The sequence below is a fragment of the Ambystoma mexicanum genome, chromosome 6q (assembly GCF_040938575.1).
Source record: "Ambystoma mexicanum isolate Mex_15411 chromosome 6q, UKY_AmexF1_1, whole genome shotgun sequence".
Taxonomy (NCBI): Eukaryota; Metazoa; Chordata; class Amphibia; order Caudata; family Ambystomatidae; genus Ambystoma; species Ambystoma mexicanum.
Genome location: NC_090937.1, coordinates 407,476,135 through 407,503,682, shown reverse-complemented (window position 1 = coordinate 407,503,682; position 27,548 = coordinate 407,476,135). Strand labels below are relative to the sequence as shown.

At 52.7% G+C, this 27,548-nt stretch overlaps 1 protein-coding gene across 2 annotated transcripts in view; it reads right to left on the bottom strand.

Moving 5' to 3' along the window:
* Window positions 1–27,548, bottom strand: part of SVEP1 (sushi, von Willebrand factor type A, EGF and pentraxin domain containing 1) — a 1,471,106-nt gene that overhangs the window by 421,893 nt on the left and 1,021,665 nt on the right. For both annotated transcript variants that reach the window (XM_069630907.1, XM_069630908.1), the window contains exon 24: window positions 20,658–20,859. In XM_069630907.1, coding sequence (XP_069487008.1) covers window positions 20,658–20,859 — 202 coding nt within the window. The remainder of the gene's footprint in view (window positions 1–20,657; window positions 20,860–27,548) is intronic.

The window sequence follows — 27,548 nt, the reverse complement described above, 5'->3', positions numbered from 1 at the left end:
ATGATATTGAACTCACATGCATCATGGGTCATGCCTATCACATGCACACACTTCACCTCAGTCACATCCATCTGGCCTCATACACCCCAAACACAGCGGATACAAGGATAACTAGGCTGCATCAGTGAATCTGTGCATTGTCACACACATGTGTCATGCATCCATGGCATTCACAAGTCACAGACACGCAGGTCAGGCACACAGACATGGCTACCATATATGTACCTGGCATCAGCACCCATCCCTCACCCCCACCCATGTCCAGGAACAGAGACTGGCATGCTCTCATGTGTAAAATCTGCATAGGGCTCCCCATGTCGCATTTAAACACATGCAACAACCATGTGGTTCACACATCACTGGTCGCACATGCATTACCATGATGTCCCTGCACACATACATGCATACATGGCCTATGTCACACATACAGGCAAGTATCAGACAACCAGCACACCGCAACATGCCCTGTCTCACACAGCAATGCTTGGCCACTTACCGCTCAACTCCAGACGGGTCTCCCTCTCAAGGATCTGGGCGTGGAGAGCTGGGCGTACGCGCTCCAGGACCCTCATCTGGATGGAACTCATGCGGCCCCGGCCCCCCTCCACGAGGCGCCGGGCCTTCACGAGGGTCCTGGACCTCAAGTCCTCCCAGCGCTTCTTGATCTCCTGGACGTCGCGGGTTGCCACCCCCTCCGCGTTGATGGCAACCACACAGTCGGCCCAGATCCTCTCCCGTCCTTCCTTGCTGGCGCGGGACGATCCAAAGAGGGCATCATACTGCCCCAGGACATGCTCCACCAGGACACCAACTTCGGTGGCAGTGAAGCTGGTGCCCCTCTGCCCCTCTGGCCTGGGGTTGCCACTGGTGCCAGATGTCGAAGTGCCCGACATGGCAACCCCAGAGGCAGGAGTGGGTGGGCAACTGGGTCCTGGGGCTGGGCTGTGGAGCGATGTTATCCCAGTCGGGAGTCTTCTGTTCCAGCAGGGGTGGACACAGCAACTGGACCCCTGCAGATGGCTGATGTGCAGGCACCAAATGGCAGGGCACGGTGGCAGCAGGCAGGCAGGCAGGCAGGCAGCAGCAGATGGCACGTGGGAGGCTGCTCGGGGCACTGGGGGGCAGTAATTCAGCCTTCTGGGCAGGAGCGTGTTCTTCCGTGTGCTTTCGCGTGGCCAGCTTGATGCGGAGTGATTTGGCACGTGAAAATCCTGCAGGTCAGTGTGAAATTCGAGGAAAGGCCCTTAGCGCATAAGCGCGTCAGCACGCATATGCGATTCTATTGGACCAAAGGCCCTCAGCGCGTAAGCGCGTCTGTGACGTGACCCGCACGGGTGTTTCCCTCATAGCACGTGATGACGGAGCACACGTGGAAAGACTGCACGTCAGAGTGTCATTGCGTGTAATTGGACAAAAGTGCGCGTACACGCGATTGGCCTATGTACGTGTATTTCAGGTGTGCGCGGAAATTTCCACACGCTATTGGCCTGGGTACTAGATTTCATGGGTGCGCGGGAAGTTTCACACGCTCGCCTACAACACGCGCAAAGAAACACGTACACCAGTAGGAAGCAGGCATACGTCGACCCGCGACGCATACATTTGCGCGCAAAAAACTAACAAGCTCAGACGCCAGGATGAATATACCGTTCCTAGCAGCAGTGGCCGTGGGCTACCAAAGGAGGAGGAGGAGGATAGTCAGGGCCAGAATTTTCACACCCAGAACCAGCCTTTTCGGGATGCCTGATGACCAGGTGTATGGGAGGTACAGGTTTCCACCACACATAATACTGGACCTGGTGAGTGAGTGGGAGGATGACCTCACATCACCCACCCTGTGCTCCCAAGCACGCAGCCCCCTGCAGAAGGTCCTCAATGTACTGCACTTCTTAGCCACTGGATCATTTCAGCGGACAAGTGCCATAGTGGGTGGGGTGTCACAGGCCACGCAGTCACGCTGCCTACACCAGGTCTTGAACATCATCACTGCACGCCCATCAGTCCGCAGGCACATATACCTGCCCAGAACACCTGCAGAAAGGCATGCTGCCACCCTGGATTTTTACGGTGTGGCACGATTCCCCAAAGTGCTAGGTGCCATCGACTGCACCCATGTGGCTCTACGTCCCCCCAGGGCATATGAGCACATCTATAGGAACCGCAAGCACTGGCATTCCATCAACGTGCAGGTAGTATGTAATGCCAAGGGAATCATCACCTCAGTATATGCCAACTATCCTGGGTCCACCCACGACAGCGTCATTTACCGAATGTCCACCCTAAACCGGGACCTAGAAGCTGGGCGGCATGGCGATACATGGCTGCTTGGTGAGTATGAATGCCACTGCACATGCATGCATGTCAGATACTGAGCAAGGTCACAAACCCACCAATGATACCCATCACCACCTCCACAGGAGACAGTGCCTACCCTCTCAGCCACCACATGATGACGCCAATTCGGAACCCCACCACGCCACCCGAGGTAAGATATAACACAGCCCACATTGCAACCCGGGGCATAGTGGAGCGCACATTCAGAGTGCTTAAGTCACGCTTTCGCTCCCTTGACCGTTCTGGCGGGCAGCTGTTATACGCTCCCCCAGTAGTGTGCAGGATCATAGTGGCAGCATGTGTCCTGCACAACGTTGCAACACGCCGGGGTCTGGCCGTGGACATGGTGGTGCCCCCACATCCCCAACCACATGCACGCCCGCTGCGCATGGGAGGGGAAAGGGCACGGGGGGAGGCAGCCTGTACACAGCTAGTGGCTAATTACTTCACATAGAAATCACACCCCTGTGGAGTGCACACTGCCCTGGCACATACCATCTGACAATCAATGATGACTCAACCTGACACTGATCCTGAATGTCTGGAGAATCAACCGTCAAAACCATATCAGCCTGAGATTGTTCACCTGGAAGTGTTACAATGTGTGCATCCCTACCTACACAGACACCACCAATGCAGGTTCGTGAAAAAACACATTCATGCAGCTAAAATGAATACCCACTTGCAAAATGCAACAAGAGGACAGTGCCATGTCACCCAAACCAGCCCCAGCACCGCCACACGACACACCGTGCCATGTCATGCTATGTGCAGGTAAACAAAGTAATCCCCACAACATGACACAAGTGTCACAAAGTACAGTGTCCCTAATTGAAACTCGCGACACCTGAAATGCTCACAGCAATGCAGGACTAACAACACACTTCAGCAGGTATTTAGCAATAACACTTATCAGCTACTGACCCGCAAAACTACCATTAACATGACATTACGAATGTAAGGATTGAGTTACACATCAATGCAACATGCAGTGTACAACACAACAGCAATATGCACTAGGAATGTATACACAGTATTGACTAGACTACCCACACATGTAGTGGGAGTCCAATGTCACCATGTACGTCAATGTCACTTGGGCACACCCTTTGCAAGCCCATGGAAACGGGAAGCAGGAGGGGTGTGTGTGACAAAAACCCAAGCATCTGCACCAAATACATGACAAGCCTGCATGTGCCCAGCCACAATGCAGCGTATGCCCATGGGAGCCACACAAGGCAACACACTGTCCCAAATAATAAAAAAAAAAAGAAAAAAAAAAAGAAAAATGGCCATTAATGGGCCCGGGGGGGTTGGAGAGGCCACCCAGGAGGTCCGAGGACAGGGTGCACACCAAAACCCACCTGTGTGGATCTTGCGAAAAAAAAACACCTCCATGGGCTCATGGCCCACACGGCTACCCTATTGTGGGAGTATCACTGCTGTCGCTATTATCACCCTGTGCAGCTGCATCCGGAGGTGGTGGCACTATGGGAGGCAGCCCACGCAAGGCTCTAGTCTGTTCCTCCATGGCTGCAAGAATGCGGGTGTGGTAGGTCTCGTTCTGGAGGATGAGTGTGCGGAGGTCCCCATGCAACAACTCACGGGATGCCCGGACCTCCGCCCTAGTTGCCTGCATCTCAGCTGAGAGCGTACGGGTGAGACGCTCCAGCTGCTGTTCTGTCCTTCGGTTTGTTGAAGCCTCAAGCTCAACAAGAGTCGTCCTGAGGTGAAGGAGTTCCAGCCTCAGGGCTTCCCTGTGGCCCTGGGACTCTATGGAGATGGCTTCCTGCAGAGTCGCCAGTGCCGCCCGCCTGTCCCTGTTGGACGCCAACATGTCCTCCCTGTGTGACTGGCAGATGGAGTCGGTTGCCTGCTGTAGTCGCTCCATCAGCCGTTTGGGGGGGACAATGGAAGTGGCCACCCTATCCATGGCCTGAGCCATCATCTCTGATGATGCTGGCTGTTGGGTTGCCATACCGTAAATGGATTGCTCCCATGCGGTATTGCCAGGTGGTGTAGGGCCACCACGTCGGCGGGCACCACACCTGTCTGGGGCAAGGCGAACTGCGCCTTGCTGTGCCGGCACTGCCTGAGGCTGCAGGACTGCATTCCCCCTCTGATCTGCTGGCCCAGGAACAGGATCAGATGTCGCGGAGTGTGACCCTGCATCCGTAACCACCAAAGGCGTAGCTGCCAACACTGACATCCCCATTGAGGCTTCTGACCCTGGTGCAGGTGGGTGGGACAGAACCGAATCCCTCCCAGGAACACTCACCTGCGACGGCACGTAGGTCTCATCATCCGAATCAACACCTGAGTACAGCTCGGGGGAGGTGCAGCCAGAGACACCCCTTGAGAGCACGACCTGCAGCAGTTGTGGGTTCTCACCCACCAACACACCACGTCCCTCACTGGTGGTCGGTCGGCCCTCAGACCCTTCCTGGGTCTGCACCATCTCCACAACCCCAGCAGTATCAGGTGCGTCTTCCCCTGCAAAGACATAAAAGCAAACAAATGGAAACAGGCATTAGCACCATGGCACACAATGAGGGCTGAGAAGCAACAGAACCAGTACTTGATTGACACATGTCCCACATGACTAAAACCCTCCCATGCATGCACCCTCACTGCGTATGAAGGGTAGGCAAATGGCACACACTGATGACACCAAGATGGAAGATGAACACATTTTCTGCATGCTGCCTGGTAGTGGCATCACACATTGGCCAGTGATTGCCAGGTGAAATACACATGCCATCACACAGATGGCATGTACCATTGCTATTGAGTGAAGATGGAGAGGAGGGCAGCACTTATTCATTCTGTCCAGTTCCCTCATGTAATAGCTTTTCTAATTCAAACAGGTCTGATTTTTCACCTGGAGCTGCCAGTCCAAAATGGTCCAATTGCACAGGGACATGTCTAAACAAATGATATCCAGGTAACAAAGTCACTCCATTTTACCATAGCCATGTCAGACATGTGACTAGAGGACTGAGAAATGCCTAGTAAAAGTGGTGAAATGCAAACAATCTGCCTGAATGAACAGAGAAAAATAAGCAACAATGTTGTGGCAAGGTGACACTTCAAGGGCAACTGGCGTGCTGTTGGGCTAGCTGTCTACTGTTGGCAGAAGGGATACTGCTATGGCCAAATGCTGCTGCGCAGAATGTATTGCATGAAGCACATGGGTGACCCAAACGATTCAGGCGCACACACCCTCACCTGGCACACAAACAGAAGCCCTCACACACACACCATGCACATGGATGACACACACATGCATGTGCACTCACCGGACAATGCCTCATAATCAGGCAGATCTCCCACGCCTTGGATCTGTTCCTCTGTGACGTAGGTCCCAGCGACTGACTCATGTGGAGTGAGTTCCAAGTCTTCTACTGGAGACCCACCTCCAGTCACTAGAGTTGCGGCATGACTTGAGGCCAGCTTATTCTTTGCCCTGCGCTTTAGGTCATTCCAGCGCTTATAGCAATCATTGGCTGTGCGCCTCACGATTCCAAGGGCACTTACGATGTCCGCAACGGTCTGCCAGTGTGCCTGGCGTTGTGCAGGTGTGGTCTTGGATCCTGCAACAATGACCATTTCGTTATCATGTGCGGACACATACTCGACAAGTGCATTCAGTTCGGCATCCATGAAGCTGGGCTTCCTCGACGGGCCGGACTGTGTAGCCGTGTCTGGGGCATCAGCCTGTGCCGGACGAGCACTCTTCCTCTTCCGCTTGGAAGGTGGTGGTGATCCTGAGTGTCCTGCGCCGCTCTGGACACTAGGGGCAGGAGCCCTGGTGGACTCTGTATCAGGAGTGTGGGATTGCACACTCAGCATGGGAGTTGGTGCAGGCATTGGCTCAAGTGTAATGGTGTCAGGGGGAATGTCAGCAGGATGGACTAGGACCGACACTGTCCTGGCTGGGTGTGTGAGAGCTGGGGTGGATGGAGCCGCAGCTGCCCCTGCAGCCTCTCCACCCTGCCTACTTGGGGCAGCAGATGACCTTGCAGCCCCTGATCCACGTGGCCTGATGACATCAACGTGCACCAGCACACGTGTCATAGGCCTGCTGACCTGGAAGTCAGCCATGGAGTCAGCCAGGTCTGGTGCCACAATGGTGCTGGTCCAACAAGGGCTGAGCATGGATGGTGTCAGCCACATCAGCCTCAACCAGGGGGGTGGGGGGCGGGATTATGGGTGCCCTTGACTGGTCCTCCACACATGGGGGGACAGGGTCACCCTGCAAGTAACGACCACATCCCCTACCAGATCCACCACGGCCACCACTTGTGGCTCGTCCACCTTTGCCACCCTTACGGATTCCATGCCTCCCAACCATGGCACTGATGTTAATGTGCGTATGGGAGTGGCTGTAAACTATTGTCCTGGGCAATTGGGGGTCAAAGGGGTTGGGTACCAGATGGTAATTGTACCCTAGTGCTCTAGCAAGGCTGAATGTGACCCCTGGGGAAAGATGACGGGTCACGCAACGCACAGGAAGCCCAAAAAAGGGAGATGACGTGCACGCAACCCCTCCTAGACCACGTGTGCGGAAAAAATCACCTGCACTACGCTGTGGCACCCAGTAACACAAGAATGAACGTATGCGTGTCACACGCAGCCTAGAATGACCTCTGAAGGGGTAGGATACACACAGGGCAAGCACAGATGTTAGATACGTGTGTGACTCACCGTCTGCCAGGAAAAAGAGCGTGAAAAAGAAGCGCGTGTGCGCGTTGGCAACACCCCCGCCAAAAGAAGAATTGTACGCTGTCTGAGGAGACAGCACAACAGTAGAAGGGAACACTGTTTGAGGGAACAGGCCCAGGAAAACCAGAAAAAGAGAAAAAAGAGAAAAAACTGTCAGAGGTAACAGGGAGTACGAACTTGAAACGCCGTGAAGTAAATCGCGTGTGAAACAACAAGAAGTACAGATTTCACCCACTCGCTCTCCACGACAAGCACGTACAAGGAAATGGTGTTCTACATGTACCTTTTATGCAGGCCCTGTCCGCGCTAGGGCCATTTCCACCAATTACACGCTTTGTCACTTCCACGTGTAGGGCCATTTCCACCAATTACACGCTTTGTCACTTCCGCGTGTAGGGCCATTTCCACCAATTACACGCTTTGTCACTTCCGCGTGTACGCGCTAAGGCCATTTCCACCAATTACACGCTTTGTCACTTCTGCGTGTAGGGCCATTTCCACCAATTACACGCTTTGTCACTTCTGCGTGTACGCGCTAAGGCCATTTCCACGAATTACACGCTTTGTCACTTCCGCGTGTACGCGCTAAGGCCATTTCCACCAATTACACGCTTTGTCACTTCCGTGTGTAGGGCCATTTCCACCAATTACACGCTTTGTCACTTCCGCATGTAGGGCCATTTCCACCAATTACACGCTTTGTCACTTCCGCGTGTACGCGCTAAGGCCATTTCCACCAATTACACGCTTTGACACTCGGACGTGTCTTTCATTTTTTTAACACGCAACATTTCAAACGTGTGCCATATTCAACGTGCACGTGACTTCATAGACGCGCATACGCTGGTGGCCTTTGGGCCAATGAATGTACAGACGCGTGCTGACGCGCTTACGCGCTAAGGGCCTTTCCTCGGATTACACGCAGACGTGCTGGAGTTTCACGTGCAAAATCACTCCGTATCAAGCTGGCCACGCGTTCACACACGGAAGACCACGCTCCTGCCCAGAAGGCCGAATTACTGCCCCCCAGAGCCCTGAGCACGCTCCCACCTGCCATCTGCTGCTGCCTGACTGCCTGCTGCCCACGTGCCCTGCCATTTGCTGCCTGCACATCAGCCAGGGGTGCTGTTGCTGTGACCACCCCTGCTGGAACCGAAGACTCCCGACTGCTTTTCCATCGCCCCACAGCCCAGCCCCAGGACCCAGTTGCCCACCCACTCCTGCCTCTGGGGTTGCCATGTCGGGCACTGCAACATCTGGCACCAGTGGCAACCCCGGCCAAGGAGGCAGAGGGGCACCAGCTTCACTGCCGCCGAAGTTGGTGTCCTGGTGGAGCATGTCCTGGGGCAGTATGATGCCCTCTTCAGAAGGTTGCGCGCCGACAGGGAAGGACGGACTCGGATCTGGATGGACATCGTGACTGCCATCAACGCGGAGGAGGTGGCAGTCCGCGACTACGAACGTGTCAGGAAGCGCTGGGAGGAATTCAGGTCCAGGACCCTCAACAAGGCCCGGCGCCTCCTGAAGGCAGCGGATGCTAAGGGGCGCCGGGGCCACTTGTCGGTAGATCAGATGAGGGTCCTGGAACGCATATCCCCAGCGCTCCACTTCCAGGTCCTTGAGAGGCAGACCCGTCTGGAGTCGAGCGGTAAGTGTAAATGCATACTGATTGTGAGCTGTGCGTGTGGTGTGCCAGGAGTGTGCAGGTTGAACATGTATTTTTATGTGGGCAAGTAGGGGGGGTGTACAGGGCCGTGAGGGTGACACATGCGAGGGGTCTCATGTGTGACACATGGATGGTGCTTGTGGGCTTGCATGGCACAGGATGTGGAGGAATGATTGTCAGGTGTGACATGGATGTCGATCGGAACACTGCGACAGTTGGCGGAGGTGTACACATGCATGCAAGTTTGGTGGTGTGTGTGCATGTGTAGTGCACTCCCTATGTTGCATGTGATGTGTGGATGACCTTTGGCTGCTCATGCTGTTGTATGTGAATGGATGGTGCTGGCTGTTGCAATATGGCTGTGGTATGGCTCATGTGTGCAAGTTGAAATGACATGTGTGTTGGGGATTGTGATGCCATGTCTGAGGTTTACCAATGCCACTCATGTATGACTGTCATGTGTGTATGAGTCCATTCAACAGTGCCCTGATGCCTGTGTTTTCTTTCTCCCTGTCTGCAGCGTCAACTGATGAAGAGGGCGGAGAAGGTGCTGTGGAGCACAGCGGCAGGGGTCGCACCACCAGCCGGAAGCGCAAGGCCCGGATCCCCTCCCAGGTTCTGATCTCGTCGGGGAGTGAGGAGTCCGGTGCCGTGTCCCAGGCCGCAGCTGCCGAGGGGAGGTCCAAGAGGTGGAGGTTGGAGTTGGACTCCTCGGCAGCAGAAGGGGCAGCTGGGACCCCACTGGGCCCAACGGAGGAAGATGGCATGGAGTCACCCAGGTTGGTGGGGGGTTTGGAGGAGGAGGAGGCCGTGCAAGCAACAGAGGCGGGGTCTGGAGGTGGGGATTCCACTGGTGCTAGTGGTGCAGTGCAGGATCTGGGACAGGAGGCAGCACAGGCCGCCGCGGAGGTGCCTGTGTGCAATCCTGTCCCTGCTCCTGTCACTGCATCATCTTGCACCAGCGGGGATGCCTACCTCCAGACCCGTTCTCAGGGAGGGGATTGGCTTACAACACCTGGCCTTCCTCTGCGGAAGTGGCTATTCTGCACCAGGTTGAGCCTATCCAGGGTGGGGTGGCATTGCGTCAACGGGCCATGCGAGCTGACCTGCAGTCTTTTCATGATGAGTCTGCACGTCTTCTCGCATGGCTCGTTGACTGCGTTGACCCACTGGGACAGCTCACCAGGGCTGGATTCCTCCGTTTCCTGGACCTTGTTCCGACCCCCTCCTCCACAGAACCACCTATGCCCCAGTCGTCCTCCATGCTTTCTTCCCACCCATGTGTCACCTGGGTGCCCTGTGGAGCTGCCTCTGGCCGTGCGGCCAGGCTGGTGGACAACAGATCCCTGCCGCAGTCGGGAGTCGGACGTCCAGCAGGGGTGGCCACATCAACGACTGCACCCCAGCTGGAGGAGGATGTGCATGCACCATCGGACAGGGCACATGGACAGCAGCAGCTGCAGCAGCAGGAGGCTGTAGGTGGGAGCCACGATAGCTCGGGGCCTTCAACATCGGAGGGGCAGGCATCGGCCGGAGGGCAGGAGGACCCTGGACGGGAAGTGTCTTCCGTGTGGCAGCGGTTGGGCCACGCCATAGATGCGGAGCAGCGGCGGGCGGAAGAGGCGCGGCTCATGATGGTCAGGGCGGAGAACTCCATGCGGAGGGCCCTGAGGTGGGCCGAGTGCCTCGAGGCAATCTGCAGGGAGTTGGAGGTGAACATGTCGGCGTCCCTGTGGACCCCCGGGGCCATGGAACAGGACCGCCTCCGGGACATAGACAAGGAGTTCGATGATGCCCTGGCCCGGAACACCACTAAGTGAGCCACTGGACTGGCCTGCCACCATTGTATATAGTTATTTAGTGATAGGTTTCCTTTATAGTTTATTTTTATTTGGGGTCAACGGACACTGCTCCACCTTTTGTATATAGTTCCATTTTAGATAGGTTTTTTGGTAGGTTTAATTTCTTCTGTTGGGATGATGGACCCTGAATACTTTGTACATAGTTGGACTTTGGATTTGGACATTTTTTTTACTATGAATATTTTTTCCCATGGAGCAATGGTTTTTTATTTATTTTTTCCCTTCATTTCCTTTTTTATGGAGTTGAACTTTGGAAGAAATTTTTTTGGATTATCATTTATTGATTTTAATTTGAAAAGGGACAGTCAGCTTATTTTTTTTTTTTTACTTGTGTATTTTGTTTAATTTTGATTGCCATTACTGTTGTTATTAATACATTATTTGGATTTTTTCATTCTTCAATATGTGGTTTCATCTCATTGTTTTCATGCATGTCATGATATGGGTTTTCAGGTTCACTTGCAACCATTGTGTGTGTGTGAGACACATGTGTTGATTTGCATTGTTTCCATTGGAGTAGTATCATGGGCGCATGTAATACTTGGTTGTGTCTTTGGGCTGTGGTGGCTGGCCATGAGGCCCATGCTTGAGGATTGTCAGGGCCTGTGGGCAGGGGGACATGAGTGGGGGCCTGGTGGAGTGTGCCCCACACTGCTGGGGGGTGGGGGTGGTGGGAGACATGAGTGGGGGCCTGGTGGAGGGTGCCCCACACTGCTGGGGGGTTGGGGGTGGTGGGAGACATGAGTGGGGGTCTGGTGGGGGATGCCCCTGCACTGCTGGGGGGTGGGGGTGATAGGGGACATGAGTCGGGGCCTGGTGGGGGATGCCCATGGTGGCTGGGGGGTGGGGGTGGTGGGAGACATGGGTGGGGGCCTGGTGGGGGCTGCCCATGGTGGCTGGGGGGTGGGGGTGGTGGGAGACATGGGTGGGGGCCTGGTGGAGGCTGCCCCACACTGCTGGGGGGGTGGGGGTGGTGGGAGACATGAGTGGGGGCCTGGTGGAGGCTGCCCATGGTGGCTGGGGGTGGGGGTGAGTGGGAGACATGAGTGGGGGCTTGGTGGGGGCTGCCCATGGTGGCTGGGGGGTGGGGGTGATAGGGGCCATTAGTGGGGGCCTGGTGGGGGCTGCCCATGGTGGCTGGCGGGTGGGGGTGATAGGGGCCATGAGTGGGGGCCTGATGGAGGCTGCCCATGGTGTCTGGGGGGTGGGGGTGGTGGGAAACATGAGTGGGGGCCTGGTGGAGGCTGCCCCTGCACTGCTGGGGGGTGGGGGTGGTGGGAGACATGAGTGGGGGCCTGGTGGGGCTGCCCATGGTGGCTGGGGGGTGGGGGTGATAGGGGCCATGAGTGGGGGCCTGGTGGAGGCTGCCCATGGTGGCTGGGGGGTGGGGGTGGTGGGAGACATGGGTGGGGGCCTGGTGGAGGGTGCCCCACACTGCTGGGGGGGTGGGGTGGTGGGAGACATGAGTGGGGGCCTGGTGGAGGCTGCCCATGGTGGCTGGGGGGTGGGGTGGTGGGAGACATGGGTGGGGGCCTGGTGGAGGGTGCCCCACACTGCTGGGGGGGTGGGGGTGGTGGGAGACATGGGTGGGGCCTGGTGGGGGCTGCCCATGGTGGCTGGGGGGTGGGGGTGGTGGGAGACATGGGTGGGGCCCTGGTGGAGGGTGCCCCACACTGCTGGGGGGGTGGGGGTGGTGGGAGACATGAGTGGGGGCCTGGTGGAGGCTGCCCATGGTGGCTGGGGGGTGGGGGTGGTGGGAAACATGGGTGGGGGCCTGGTGGAGGGTGCCCCACACTGCTGGGGGGGGTGGGGGTGGTGGGAGACATGAGTGGGGGCCTGGTGGGGGCTGCCCATGGTGGCTGGGGGGTGGTAGACATGGGTGGAAGCCTGGTGGGGGCTGCCCATGGTGGCTGGGGGGTGGGGGTGATAGGGGACATGAGTGGGGGCCTGGTGGAGGCTGCCCATGGCGGCTGGGGGTGGTGGTAGACATGGGTGGGGGCCTGGTGGAGGGTGGCCCACACTGCTGGGGGGGTGGGGGTGGTGGGAGACATGAGTGGGGGCCTGGTGGAGGGTGTCCCACACTGCTGGGAGGGTGGGGGTGATAGGGGCCATGAGTGGGGGCCTGGTTGAGGCTGCCCATGGTGGCTGGGGGGTGGGGGGGTGGTAGACATGGGTGGGGGCCTGGTGGGGGCTGCCCATGGTGGCTGGGGGGTGGGGGTGGTGGGAGACTTGGGTGGGGGCCTGGTGGAGGGTGCCCCACACTGCTGGGGGGGTGGGGGTGGTGGGAGACATGAGTGGGGGCCTGGTGGAGGCTGCCCATGGTGGCTGGGGGGTGGGGGTGGTGGGAGACATGGGTGGGGGCCTGGTGGAGGGTGCCCCACACTGCTGGGGGGGTGGGGGTGGTCGGAGACATGAGTGCGGGCCTGGTGGGGGCTGCCCATGGTGGCTGGGGGGTGGGGGTGGTGGGAGACATGGGTGGGGGCCTGGTGGAGGCTGCCCCACACTGCTGGGGGGTGGGGGTGGTGGTAGACATGAGTGGGGGCCTGGTGGAGGCTGCCCATGGTGGCTGGGGGGTGGGGGTGAGTGGGAGACCTGAGTGGGGGCTTGGTGGGGGCTGCCCATGGTGGCTGGGGGGTGGGGGTGATAGGGGCCATGAGTGGGGGCCTGGTGGGGCTGCCCATGGTGGCTGGGGGCTGGGGGTGATAGGGGCCATGAGTGGGGGCCTGGTGGAGGCTGTCCATGGTGGCTGGGGGGTGGGGGTGGTGGGAGACATGGGTGGGGGCCTGGTGGAGGGTGCCCCACACTGCTGGGGTGGTGGGGGTGGTGGGAGACATGAGTGGGGGCCTGGTGGAGGCTGCCCATGGTGGCTGGGGTGGTGGGAGACATGGGTGGGGGCCTGGTGGAGGGTGCCCCACACTGCTGGGGGGGTGGGGGTGGTGGGAGACATGGGTGGGGCCTGGTGGGGGCTGCCCATGGTGGCTGGAGGGTGGGGGTGGTGGGAGACATGGGTGGGGCCCTGGTGGAGGGTGCCCCAGACTGCTGGGGGGGTGGGGGTGGTGGGAGACATGAGTGGGGGCCTGGTGGAGGCTGCCCATGGTGGCTGGGGGATGGGGGTGGTGGGAGACATGGGTGGGGGCCTGGTGGAGGGTGCCCCACACTGCTGGGGGGTGGGGGTGGTGGGAGACATGAGTGGGGGCCTGGTGGAGGCTGCCCATGGTGGCTGGGGGGTGGGGGTGAGTGGGAGACATGAGTGGGGGCTTGGTGGGGGCTGCCCATGGTGGCTGGGGGGTGGGGGTGATAGGGGCCATGGTTGGGGGCCTGGTGGAGGCTGCCCATGGTGGCTGGGGGGTGGGGGTGGTGGGAGACATGAGTGGGGGCCTGGTGGAGGCTGCCCCTGCACTGCTGGGGGGTGGGGGTGGTGGGAGACATGAGTGGGGGCCTGGTGGGGCTGCCCATGGTGGCTGGGGGCTGGGGGTGATAGGGGCCATGAGTGGGGGCCTGGTGGAGGCTGTCCATGGTGGCTGGGGGGTGGAGGTGGTGGGAGACATGGGTGGGGGCCTGGTGGAGGGTGCCCCACACTGCTGGGCTGGTGGGGGTGGTGGGAGACATGAGTGGGGGCCTGGTGGAGGCTGCCCATGGTGGCTGGGGGGTGGGGTGGTGGGAGACATGGGTGGGGGCCTGGTGGAGGGTGCCCCACACTGCTGGGGGGGTGGGGGTGGTGGGAGACATGGGTCGGGCCTGGTGGGGGCTGCCCATGGTGGCTGGGGGGTGGGGGTGGTGGGAGACATGGGTGGAGCCCTGGTGGAGGGTGCCCCACACTGCTGGGGGGTGGGGGTGGTGGGAGACATGAGTGGGGGCCTGGTGGAGGCTGCCCATGGTGGCTGGGGGTGGGGGTGGTGGGAGACATGGGTGGGGGCCTGGTGGAGGGTGCCCCACACTGCTGGGGGGATGGGGGTGGTGGGAGACATGAGTGGGGGGCTGGTGGGGGCTGCCCATGGTGGCTGGGGGGTGGTAGACATGGGTGGGAGCCTGGTGGGGGCTGCCCATGGTGGCTGGGGGGTGGGGGTGATAGGGGACATGAGTGGGGGCCTGGTGGAGGCTGCCCATGGCGGCTGGGGGGTGGGGGTGGTGGTAGACATGGGTGGGGGCCTGGTGGAGGGTGCCCCACACTGCTGGGGGGATGGGGGTGGTGGGAGACATGAGTGGGGGCCTGGTGGAGGGTGCCCCACACTGCTGGGGGCGTGGGGGTGATAGGGGCCATGAGTGGGGGCTTGGTGGAGGCTGCCCATGGTGGCTGGGGGGTGGGAGGGTGGTAGACATGGGTGGGGGCCTGGTGGGGGCTGCCCATGGTGGCTGGGGGGTGGGGGTGGTGCGAGACATGGGTGGGGCCTGGTGGAGGGTGCCCCACACTGCTGTGGGGGGTGGGGGTGGTGGGAGACATGAGTGGGGGCCTGGTGGAGGCTGCCCATGGGGGCTGGGGGTGGTGGTGGTGGGAGACATGGTTGGGGGCCTGGTGGAGGGTGCCCCACACTGCTGGGGGGGTGGGGGTGGTCGGAGACATGAGTGCGGGCCTGGTGGGGGATGCCCCTGCACTGCTGGGGGGTGGGGGTGATAGGGGACATGAGTGGGGGCCTGGTGGAGGCTGCCCATGGTGGCTGGGGGGTGGGGGTGGTGGGAGACATGAGTGGGGGCCTGGTGGGGGCTGCCCATGGTGGCTGGGGGGTGGGGTTGGTGGGAGACATGGGTGGGGGGCTGGTGGAGGGTGCCCCACACTGCTGGGGGGTGGGGGTGGTGGGAGACATGAGTGGGGGCCTGGTGGGGGATGCCCATGGTGGCTTGCGGGTGGGGGGCGGTAGGAGACATGGGTGGGGGCCTGGTGGAGGGTGCTCCACACTGCTGGGGGGTGGGGGTGGTGGGAGACATGAGTGGGGGCCTGGTGGAGGCTGTCCATGCTGGCTGGGGGTGGGTGGGAGACATGAGTGGGGGCCTGGTGGGGGCTGCCCATGGTGGCTGGGGGGTGGGGGTGATAGGGGACATGAGTGGGGGCCTGGTGGAGGCTGCCCATGGTGGCTGGGTGGTGGGGGTGGGTGGGAGACATGAGTGGGGGCCTGGTGGGGGATGCCCATGGTGGCTGGGGGGTGGGGGTGGTGGGAGACATGGGTGGGGGCCTGGTGGAGGGTGCCCCACACTGCTGGGGGGGTGGGGGTGGTGGGAGACATGAGTGGGGGCCTGGTGGAGGGTGCCCCACACTGCTGGGGGGGTGGGGGTGATAGGGCCATGAGTGGGGGCCTGGTGGAGGCTGCCCATGGTGGCTGGGGGGTGGGGGGGTGGTAGACATGGGTGGGGGCCTGGTGGGGGCTGCCCATGGTGCCTGGGGGGTGGGGGTGGTGGGAGACATGGGTGGGGGCCTGGTGGAGGGTGCCCCACACTGCTGGGGGGGGTGGTGGTGGTGGGAGACATGAGTGGGGGCCTGGTGGAGGCTGCCCATGGTGGCTGGGTGGTGGGGGTGGTGGGAGACATGGGTGGGGGCCTGGTGGAGGGTGCCCCACACTGCTGGGGGGGTGGGGGTGGTCGGAGACATGAGTGCAGGCCTGGTGGGGGATGCCCCTGCACTGCTGGGGGGTGGGGGTGATAGGGGACATGAGTGGGGGCCTGGTGGAGGCTGCCCATGGTGGCTGGGGGGTGGGGGTGGTAGGAGACATGAGTGGGGGCCTGGTGGGGGCTGCCCATGGTGGCTGGGGGTGGTGGGAGACATGGGTGGGGGCCTGGTGGAGGGTGCCCCACACTGCTGGGGGTGTGGGGGTGGTGGAGACATGAGTGGGGACCTGGTGGGGGATGCCCATGGTGGCTGGGGGGTGGGGGTGGTGGGAGACATGGGTGGGGGCCTGGTGGAGGGTGCCCCACACTGCTGGGGGGGGTGGGGGTGGTGGGAGACATGAGTGGGGGCCTGGTGGAGGCTGCCCATGCTGGCTGGGGGGTGGGGGTGGGTGGGAGACATGAGTGGGGGCCTGGTGGGGGCTGCCCATGGTGGCTGGGGGGTGGGGGTGATAGGGGCCATGAGTGGGGGCCTGGTGGAGGCTGCCCATGGTGGCTGGGGGGTAGGGGTGGGTGGGAGACATGAGTGGGGGCCTGGTGGGGGATGCCCATGGTGGTGGGGGGTGGGGGTGGTGGGAGACATGGGTGGGGGCCTGGTGGAGGGTGCCCCACACTCTTGGGGGGGTGGGGGGGGTGGGAGACATGAGTGGGGGCCTGGTGGAGGGTGCCCCACACTGCTGGGGGGATGGGGGTGATAGGGGCCATGAGTGGGGGCCTGGTGGAGGCTGCCCATGGTGGCTGGGGGGTGGGGGGTGGTAGACATGGGTGGGGGCCTTGTGGGGTCTGCCCATGGTGGCTGGGGGCTGGGGGTGGTGGGAGACATGGGTGGGGGCCTGGTGGAGGGTGCCCCACACAGCTGGGGGGCGGGGGTGGTACTAGACATGAGTAGGGGCCTGGTGGAGGCTGCCCATGGTGGCTGGGGGGTGGGGGTGGTGGGAGACATGGGTGGGGGCCTGGTGGAGGGTGCCCCACACTGCTGGGGAGGTGGGGGTGGTGGGAGACATGAGAGGGGGCATGGTGGGGGCTGCCCATGGTGGTTGGGGGGTGGTAGACATGGGTGGGAGCCTGGTAGGGGCTGCCCATGGTGGCTGGGGGGTGGGGGTGGTGGGAGACATGGGTGGGGGCCTGGTGGAGGGTGCCCCACACTGCTGGGGAGGGTGGGGGTGAGAGACATGAGCAGGTGTGCAGGGTAGTCCCCTGTTTTGTGGGCTGCCTGCAGGGGCCGTGGAGGGTGTACAGGGTACACCTGTGAGGACCCACCCAGCCTAATCGCGTGTGATTATTCCCGCGCACCCCTGTAATACACGTACCCAGCCAAATCGCATGTGATAATTCCCGCGCACCCCTGTAATACACGTACCCAGCCAAATCACGTGTGATTATTCCCGCGCACCTCTGTAATACATGTACCCTGGCTAATCGCGTGTAAAACTTCATGCGTACCCCTGTCATACACGTACCCAGCCAAATCGTGTGTGAAAATTCCCGTGTACCCCTGTAATACACATACCCTGGCTAATCGCGTGTTTAACTTCACGCGTACCCCTGTCATACACGTACCCTGGCTAATCGCATGTAAAACTTCCTGCGTACCCCTGATATGAACGTTACCCGCTTTGCGTTCCTTGTTTGGCAGCCCTGTAAAATGGTCCAGGGTTAGCGCAGCCCTTTGCGATGATTTAGCGATTTTGATGGCTTTTCCTTGCACGAGGGCGTTCTTGGGGGCGTTACTGGCGCTGTTGCAGGGTCGCTGCGATACTCTGCGCCACGGCTGGTTTGGGAGCCTAAAATCCATGAATACGCTGTCCGCGGAAATCGGTTTTGGCGCACGCGCCTGGCGCAGACAATCGCACGCGGACACTCTGCGCCAGCCGCTTGCGACACTTTTCGGCGAAATTCTATGAATTACCCTGTTAGTCTCCTTCTGTAACAACCGCCACAATGCCCCTGGGCTGTTGAGTGCTATACAAAAACGAATAAATAAATAAATCATTTTATCAAGATACCGGCAAAGCAGTCTCTCTGAAGGAGATATATGGTAAGTAAACAGAACAGGAGTCTGTTAGAACGAAACTAAACAAAACCAATGAGGATTTATGTGTGCAAAATAATATAAGCAACACCCATCAAAAAGATACGGGAATATTACCTTCCTGCATGTTATAAGCCTAAAATAAAATACACTGATGCATGGCTCAGGGGTAATGTACAGTCATTTATATTAGATATCATGAATGATCTCATACATCTAATCTGTGAAATCACTTCTGAAAATACTGAAAATAACCAGAAGCATTTATGAGTTATTGCTGGACTTTGGTATAATACTAAGCTCTCTTCAAATATTTTTTAGGTCATTTGCCTGATCTCGTATTTTGCTGTTTTATTTCTTCATCCCCGGAAGATGTTCCTTTTATTTACTGTGTATCTCCTAAACAAAGGCAATTTGCCTGTATCTTGATGAACGGATTCAGATAAACATATGAGGTATGTTCAGCAAAGAGATGTACACATCTTTGTTGTCAAGACGATGTTTGAAATATTGAGTTATAATTTTTTGATCTGACGACCTATCCATTTCTGCAACTTTAAATTGAATTCTGAGAATCTTAAATGAAAGGAGTAATTTGCCTAAGAAAAATACTGCTCCCAAAGACTTCGTGCCGAAATGCATTGAGCTTACTCCATGTACTTACAGAAATATTAAAATGAATTGTTTATGATACATGCTGACGTTTGCATCATTGAATTATCTTTGTTTGTGAATGACTTATAACCGTCTCTAGTGAATTTGTCTATATGTATTTCTTACATGGAACGTATTCAATTTCTGGATGTTTACATATTAGATGATGTGCATGGGAAGGGAGTGTCCTTCAGTATAGGACAAGGTGTTTTGTTCCATCAACAAAAACAAGGACACACCGACCAGAGGGAAACTGCATTGTGCTATATAGAGATGTTTTTTTTTTCCATCTTGTCTTTGTGCCTTTACTGACCTAACTAGTATGAGCAACCAGTTAAAAATCCACTTCCAAGCTTTATTAAGAACATACTTAACAACATTGTAACGAGCAACACACTTCATCATGATGATAATATTTCTTAAGAAATAAGAATCAGTGAGAAATCTGTGTTTACAATAGAGCCTAGGATGTGCTAGCACTTATCATTCTGTCTCAGGATCCAAGTATGTGATTTAAAAACTAAAGAAGGGCGGGGAAGCACAGTCCCAAATTTGTCTCAGCAAACTAGTTTTAGAGAACTAAGCATTTTGAAATACTGTGGCTTCGATCTTTAAGGAGATCCAAAAGGAATGATTTTACTCTGCAATCTGCTGGGCACATCATCTTTGAAGCGGTCAGCAGGAGGAAAGGTGAGGTACACAAAGAACGACCACAAACTATTGAACTAGGATCTGTCAGCCTGCAGCGAAAAGGATATGCTCAACTATTCAGTGCAAGTTAAAGACAAAGAGGTTATGCAAGGGTGCTGTTCTAGTGATTTATGGGAATGCAGTTTCCTTTTCTGAGTCACAGCTATTGTGCAGATAAGAGGGGAGGTAATTCAAATAGTAACCCAACAATATGGGCTGAGCAAGTGGATATGTGTGTCTTTTGTTAACAATTGTCTCTTGTGGTCAATGCAAAAGTGTTTAACATAAAAATATGTGTTTCAACTGATCACTGAATCAATTTAGAATAGCTAATAAGGAAGCTTAATTGAAGATAAAATATGCGAATTATACATATAATAGTGCATTAACAGTGGCTTACTCAATATGAATGAGAATGTTAGTGACATTGTATATAGTATGTAATGAGTTTATATTCAAGTACATTTCAGGTGATGAACTGCTGATCATGTTGAAATCCAGCAGGGCTATTTATTGTAAAAAAGTAGTTCGCCCACAAGAGCACAGACCAAGAAAGAGCACAGGAGTGATTCATCAGGTGAGCAACAGAGGGAAGAGACCTGCTTGAATGATGGTGGAAAAAGGAGATAAATCTCACTCAAAAAAGAAAATGTCAGTCTTGTAGATGCACACGAATGTTGTGCTTTAACTTAACATTTTCCTTTGCGCAGGAAGAACCCCATCTAATATGTTTTAGAGATAAAAGACTGTAGTGAAGAAGGTTTTAGGTCACCTTATTTAATGTACCCCGATGTCTTTGCTCCAAGAAGTTGGTTCAATTTTAGATCTACATTCAAATAAATCTCCTGAATTAATCATGATCATAAAAATCAGAACATTCTTTCCTTATGAGGAATTGATTATACTGTTGTGGAAAAGCAAGATGTATAGTTTCAAGGTTGGCAACCGAGGTTACATTTCATTTGATCAATTCTACAAGCAGACAAAACATTTACTGCGAACATAATGCTACCTTATTGTATTTAACAGGATAAAAAACACCATTGATTACAAGTGTACATGAAAAAAGAGGAAATATTGAATTACAACAATCTATAACCTGAAACTGTTGATATCATCATGGCACTGTCCTCCGTTCTTGCAGGGTTTGCTGAGGCAATCATCAATGTTTTTTTCACATAAGGAACCTGAGAAACCAGGTAGACATTGGCACTGGAAACCTCCTTTCTGATCCTGACAAATACCCCTGTTTAAACAAGGGTTTGAAAGGCATTCATTAACCTCTTCCTCGCAGTGACGGCCTGGAGCAAACAATTTGAAAAGAAAAGAAAACATAAGCAACAATTTAGCAATGATCAAAGATTATTTATTTGTTTAAACTATAACTAAACAATGTGCAGATACAGAAGTTTGAGAGAAGGTGCTTTGAAAGCTATGAGGCAATATGTTACCAATATGCTAGAGAAAGGCACCCAGAAGTGATGGGCTTAATATATCTATCTACCAAAGTTGACACCAATGAACTGCATTGATTAGAAATAGAGATGCTAGTAAGCATAAATATGTCAGTTTATTTTCCAGAATGTAGCAAAGAAAATATTTCACACTAAGTTAATCCAGTTTTTTAAAAAAAAAAACACACACAATCCAAGTCTTGATACCTTTTGTAGGACTAACTGAAAACAATATGCTGAGATGGTAAAATATATATGCTTTGAAAGTCCCATAGATTTCGCCATCAGATCAAGGTCGGATGACAAAATGACCACAAAAAGGCATCAGGTATATATTTTACATAGATATAATTTTCCCTACTAATTGGGTCCTGTTTGAGCCGCCTGGAGAGGACAGCTTTCTCATTGTCATCATGATGGTCTCATCATGAAATGTATTTACACTTTTAAAGTAGTGGCTGATCGAGGTGGCATAGACAAAGCTCAAAGCAGAACAGTTCCTGTACTGAAAACCTCAAAATGTATCCTAAATTTCATGCACCTCAGAAGGGCATCAACAGTACCATGCACTCATCCAAAATGCTAGTCTCCTAATGGCCCAATCTCTTTTAAATCTCTCTACACTAATTAAGAATCTATTGAATTATCAATTAACGGGTTAGATCTTTATATCCACTCAAGAAGGGTATATCTTTTTGCTGGCGGCCTCAACATCCAAACATCATTTTATATTTACTCTTAATTCAAAGATAGAGTTTACAAATGTATTTTGGACAGTATCGGTTGATAAATGCCTTTCCTGCACTACATTTACCGTGCTGCAGATTGTGGTATCAGTCTTCACAATGCTGCATGTGTAGCAGGGGTCATGGTAGTGGGGTGAGTGGGGGATGTGAGAGCATGGGAGCAGAAGTGGGAAGCAAGGGGCACCTGGACGTGGAATGCTGGAAGGGGGTGGCATGTTCAGGAAATAAGAGGGGATTACATGTGGTTTGTGGGACAAGTGAAAAAGATGACAGGGGTGAAAGGTGGGACCACCCTTAAAGATAGCGAGTGATTGGAGCAGGCACTGAAGGTTGATTACGTCCTTCTGGCACAGACCAAAAATGCTCTACAAGCACAATTAAACACAGATTAAAAGTACTGTGAGTAGAATCAATTTTTTATAAATGTTGCAAAATCCAAGACCAAAGCAATCATTTGCAAAGCTATTTTCAATGGGATTTTCCCATTGAAAACACTTTTGTAAACCAGGCCCCATGGATTTTTGGATGGCAATCATGTAAGATAAAGGTCGAACATGAAACACTGGACAATGCTCCTTTGGAGGGAGTATACTAATGCAAAGTGGTTCTGTGTAGTGCAACCTCTGCCATTTTGGTGACCTTTTCGAGTATGCATAGCATGGCATCAAGATAAACAATATACTTTCCAATGTAGACTGTAACGCAATGTAGAGGAGCAAGTGGACACTTTCTCACTAGTCCACACCCTATTGGAGTTACAGATGAGGAGCTATAATTGGGAAACCATGTACAAGTTTATGTGACATGTCCGTACCACGTCGACTGTATGAGAAATGATATGCACGCAGGCAGCCATTTAGAAGATACCCTCACATTGAAACAGTGGAGGAAGCATATCAAGAGGTATGTTCCTTGGTGAGCTGTAGAAAGGCTGCCATGAATAAAATGATCCGTGACATAAATGTACGTCAAACAAAGTCTAATAACAGCAAAAGGATGTCCAAACAAGATCTATGACTCTATCATGAAACAATATGAAACAACCCTAAGGATAACAATGTAATTGAGGTACGAAGAGAAACGTATACTCCATGAGGCAGCATTTGTGAATTTAAAGAAAAAAAGGTGGCACCCTGGTCAATAACTGTAAATACGCTGAAACACAAGTTAGAATACATACAGGCTTGCTTAAGAGAGGTATATATTCAATGTTTAGGATTACCATCACAAAAAAATGGACGGCGGTTTATGTCAATCAACCCAGATACCTCAAAAATACAAGCCAGGATCTTAAACATGGAGAGACAATGCAAAAGCTGTTTTACTTGCGAATAGATGGGAGTACATCGGCTTTGAACCAAGGATACTATTTTGAGAGATGAAGAAAAAACACAAAGGGAGTCTATGAGCAGACTATGCAAATGGACATATTTTCTAAAGATTAGGAGGAACACGAACATTTACTGATGCCGAATATTGAATGATTAAAAGGCATAACATCAATATGGGATAGAGTAAGCAAGCCTCTAATGGATAGAAGGAGAGCTGTGCCCACTAAGAATTGAATCAAATAAGGTTAAAAGCACTGTCGATATAAACACATTCATGGTCTTATAACGTGATGATGAGCTCGCAAACAATGGCTATTCATTAGGTTTGGAGCTAAGATAGTGTTTTACCTACACTCTCTCGGATGTCCCAAGACTGTGCAGACTGGCAAAGACAACCTTCAAACAGAAGACACTGGCATCAGGCCTACCGGTGAAAGAAGATGTCCAAATTGGGAAACAAAGGAATAGCTGACGTATCCCCGACCACCTGGGTTTCGTTTCTATTTATGTGCTACTAGCAAGCCGAATGTCCAAGGTTGGATTTGGGTTGTCAACCAATTATAATAGCCTGCCATTCAATTTTATTTTATATAATGTTGCTAAGTATTAGTCTGCTGCCACATTTTCTGTTATGACAAGTGCCGTATATCATGTGATTAGATGTAGCTCGGGTGTGTCTCACAGACAAGAGACCACCAATGTGGGACTAGAACACACATTTTCTATATGTAGACATGATCTCCTAATCCAATCCCAACCCTCAATAGGTTTTTGAAGTTCCCATGTAGGATGACATCATAGATGACACAACTAGTATTATACAAACTACGCATGATTGAAAAAAACAGTGTGTTCCTGCATGAGTCGAATTGATGAGTATATATTCGCTCTGCTTTACTTCTTGAGATTAAAGCAATATTTTACCATCTCTTTTAAGTCTGTCTGGTTATTGGGTCTGAAGTATTTTTATGGTAATTCCATCTAGCACAAATAAATGCTTCAAGGTGCTACAGCACATTTGGCAATAGTGCGGATGGTTCTGGTCTAATCGACCTAGAACTCAGACCTAGAACCCAGACACAGGTTTCCGGACAATCGACACTCCTGCCATAAGCCAGACAAGTGCAGAGTTTCCTGCGGTGAGCGGTGCTCTATAACTGAAGTCACATGACTGATATATGGTTGACAGGTACCTGGTTGCAGAAATTCTTGTTCCGTCCCCGCAGGTGCCCCGGGGAGGAAAGGCAAACTGGTTGATTACAGGAGAGTCAATGCCGGGGGACCAGTAGACCATTGTAGTTTGTAAAAGCATATGGGGGGAGGTATTGTAATTATGTTATGTTATAAATAAAAACTATAGAAAATAACTTGATTTGTGGGTATTATATTAAGAAGAAGAGATACAGATACCTCAAATTCACGGGCTCAAAAGAGATGAAAAGGGCACACACTATAGTGTGGCTCCGAGTCGTAGCACAGATTCATTTCAAATCCATCTGTATCATCCACAAGACTATCTGGGGCCGGGGACCACTCTATCTTCAATATTTCCTGACGAAATACTCCCCTTCTAGGCCCATGCGTTCCTCTGGCACTACTCACTGTGTATGAAGCGGTTTGCTAAACAGAGAGCTGGTGGTCGATCACTTTCCTCAGCGGGCTCCCTTCTGTGGAATAGCCTCCCTCGCCCTCTGTGACTTCAGCAGGAACTCCTTAAGTTCCGAAAAAGCCTCAAGACCTTTCTCTTTACCTTTTCCTTCTCCTCCTCTCTTCTTTGCTAAACATACAGTAGCGTGACTGATGTGCAGGGCCCTTATGTAGCCCCAGGGCCCTGACGCCCCACATCTCTCATCCGAGCCACTGTCTATTTTTTGCGGCACTTACTTAGGCTCCCACGGGAGGTTGCACTTACATTCTTCTCTTCTAATTCACGTCATCCTGAGCACTTCTCCATGAGCACCACAGCACCTATCCCTTACCCCCTCCCATCTGCACTTGCACATTCTGAACACTCACAAGACATAGTAGGTCTGTCTTCCCTCCCTGCAATTATCATTATTTGTAGCACTATTCAATTATTTATCTTTGTTGTAATTCATTATCTTGTCTACCTTCCCCTGTCCCCACCCTTTGCCCTGTGGGCGCTTTGAAACAGTTTTTGCTAATTGTATAAGAGCCTAACCAATGACCAATAAATAAAATAATTAAATAAATAGTGCAGAACATTAAGGATTCCTATTGGCAGAGCCAGGTATAAGAGTGAGTGTCAAACCCCCAGAGGGAGTGAATAAAAAAAGAGAATACACCCATTCGGATAGTGGGAGAAGACGTATGTAAAGGGGAATATATACATATATATATATATATATATATATATATATGCATATATATATATATATATATATATATATATATATATATATATATATATATATATATATATATATATATATATTACAAGTGCACATATTTAAAGGGTATGTTATGATTGTATTAAAAATAATGTGTTTAAAATAAACAGCAAGAATAGAGCAAGATAAATAAATAAAACAATTTTTCTGTCCACTTTTTTGACAAAAGATCAACGTCGATCGAAAAGCTAGATTCAGATAAACCAAAATAGTAGTAAAGAAGACAGTCCAAAGATACTAAAAAAACAAGAATGATTTAAAAATAATTAATGGAAAGTATAAACGAAGGAGTTAGAAAAATTGTGTTGAATACATTTTGTTTTCACAAAATATTAAATAAAGCTAGGGACTCAACCTGATCTTTAGAATACAATTGCAGATTGATGGTGTCTACTCAGAATTATTGAAACAATATATTTAATTAATTTGGATGTAAGAGCAAAATTTGAGTAAGTATTGACAGCTTGAATCGGCTTGTCATAATGGAGGAGACACCTCTCACACATCTATGCAGGACATTGCCAAGATATACAGCCAAGATTATGCAATACCATTCCAAATGGATTAAGGGCACGGTCAATAAAACATTTATGCCCTGACCACCAGTGGGGTCATTATCAAACACAATGTTACGAAATTTGACGACATATCTGCATGCCATATATAAGGGAAAGAAGCTAGAGATTAGCAGTATTAGAGTTCTGGAAAATGTATCAGAATGAGAAGGAAGATCCAGTCTATAAGGTGTGGATGCTTAGTCAACATAAAGGGGAAGATGTAAGATCTTCAGCACCTCTTTCACCTTCTGAGAAACAAGACATTTAGAATAAAGAGGAGGGGTTTTACACTTTAAAGGAATTGAAAGCATCAGCGGGCTATGTTCATCCACCGTATAAACCCCCTGCCTATACTAATGAAGAGACAGAGTAAGAGAGCAAAAGCAGAGAACGCAAATGTATACAGACATGTGATGAAAGTAAGCAGCATGATGAGAAGAAGAATAGACAGAATAAACAGATAGAGTCAGAAGAAGAGGCACAGAAACAAAGCAGAATAACAGATATGGCTAAGGGTACAACAATAGTACAGAATGAATGGCTGGGAGGACAAATATTACATAAGTTAGATGACAAGGGTATTGGTGGAGTTCGAGAATGTGAAGAGAGGGAAGAACAAGATTAAAACGCAAAAGAGAAGGAAGAAGAGAGGTTATATAAACAGGAGAGAGACAAGGAAAGTAAACGAACGGCAGAGCAAAGGCGGCATGAGGCGAAAAGGAAGAAAGAGACATTGGAGGAGGAAAAACAAGAAGAAGTAGAAACACAAAGATTGAAAGCGTGAAGTTTACAAAGAAGACAAGAGGAAGAGGAAGCAAGGGAAATTTAGAGAAGGAAGTAATACATGAATAGGAGCAGGGGATTTAAAGATGGTGAGATTGAATATGTATGCCGTAGAAGCATAATACCCATAAAAACACCAGAGCCAACTGAAGAAGAGAGAGGATCGCAACCGTCCTGTGGGGGATGGCGAGGACCATTAGATATGCCAACATGGAGAGAAGAAGATACAGAAAGTATAGGAACAAGAATGGGGAAATGATATAGACAAATGAGGGATAAGGAAGGGTACAGAACTCAAAAGGGCGAACAAGGGGCATCCTTTAGGGGAACAGGAGGATGTCAGAATAAACAATCATAGGACTATATCCTTAAGTAGGTTAGATCTTGAGGATGTGGAAGAGGGCAATAGTCGCACAAGTTGGGGTATAATGATGTCAGACGAGGAAAGGAGACAAAATAAGGAGACGTGAGACGAAGGGGCACATGGATTTTCAAGAGAATCAAGAATAGATAAAGGGGTAAAATGGTTAGATCTAGAGAACTCTATAAGAAAAAACACCAGAACCAATCCCATATACTGAACAACCACAAGTACGATTGTTTAGTACAGGGGATGCATCCCCACCCTATGTGAGCAGACTGAGGGCCTTGCCAGGGCAAAAACAAGCAGGTGATGATAATGCTGTCTGGAAGACAAGGAGAATGGGT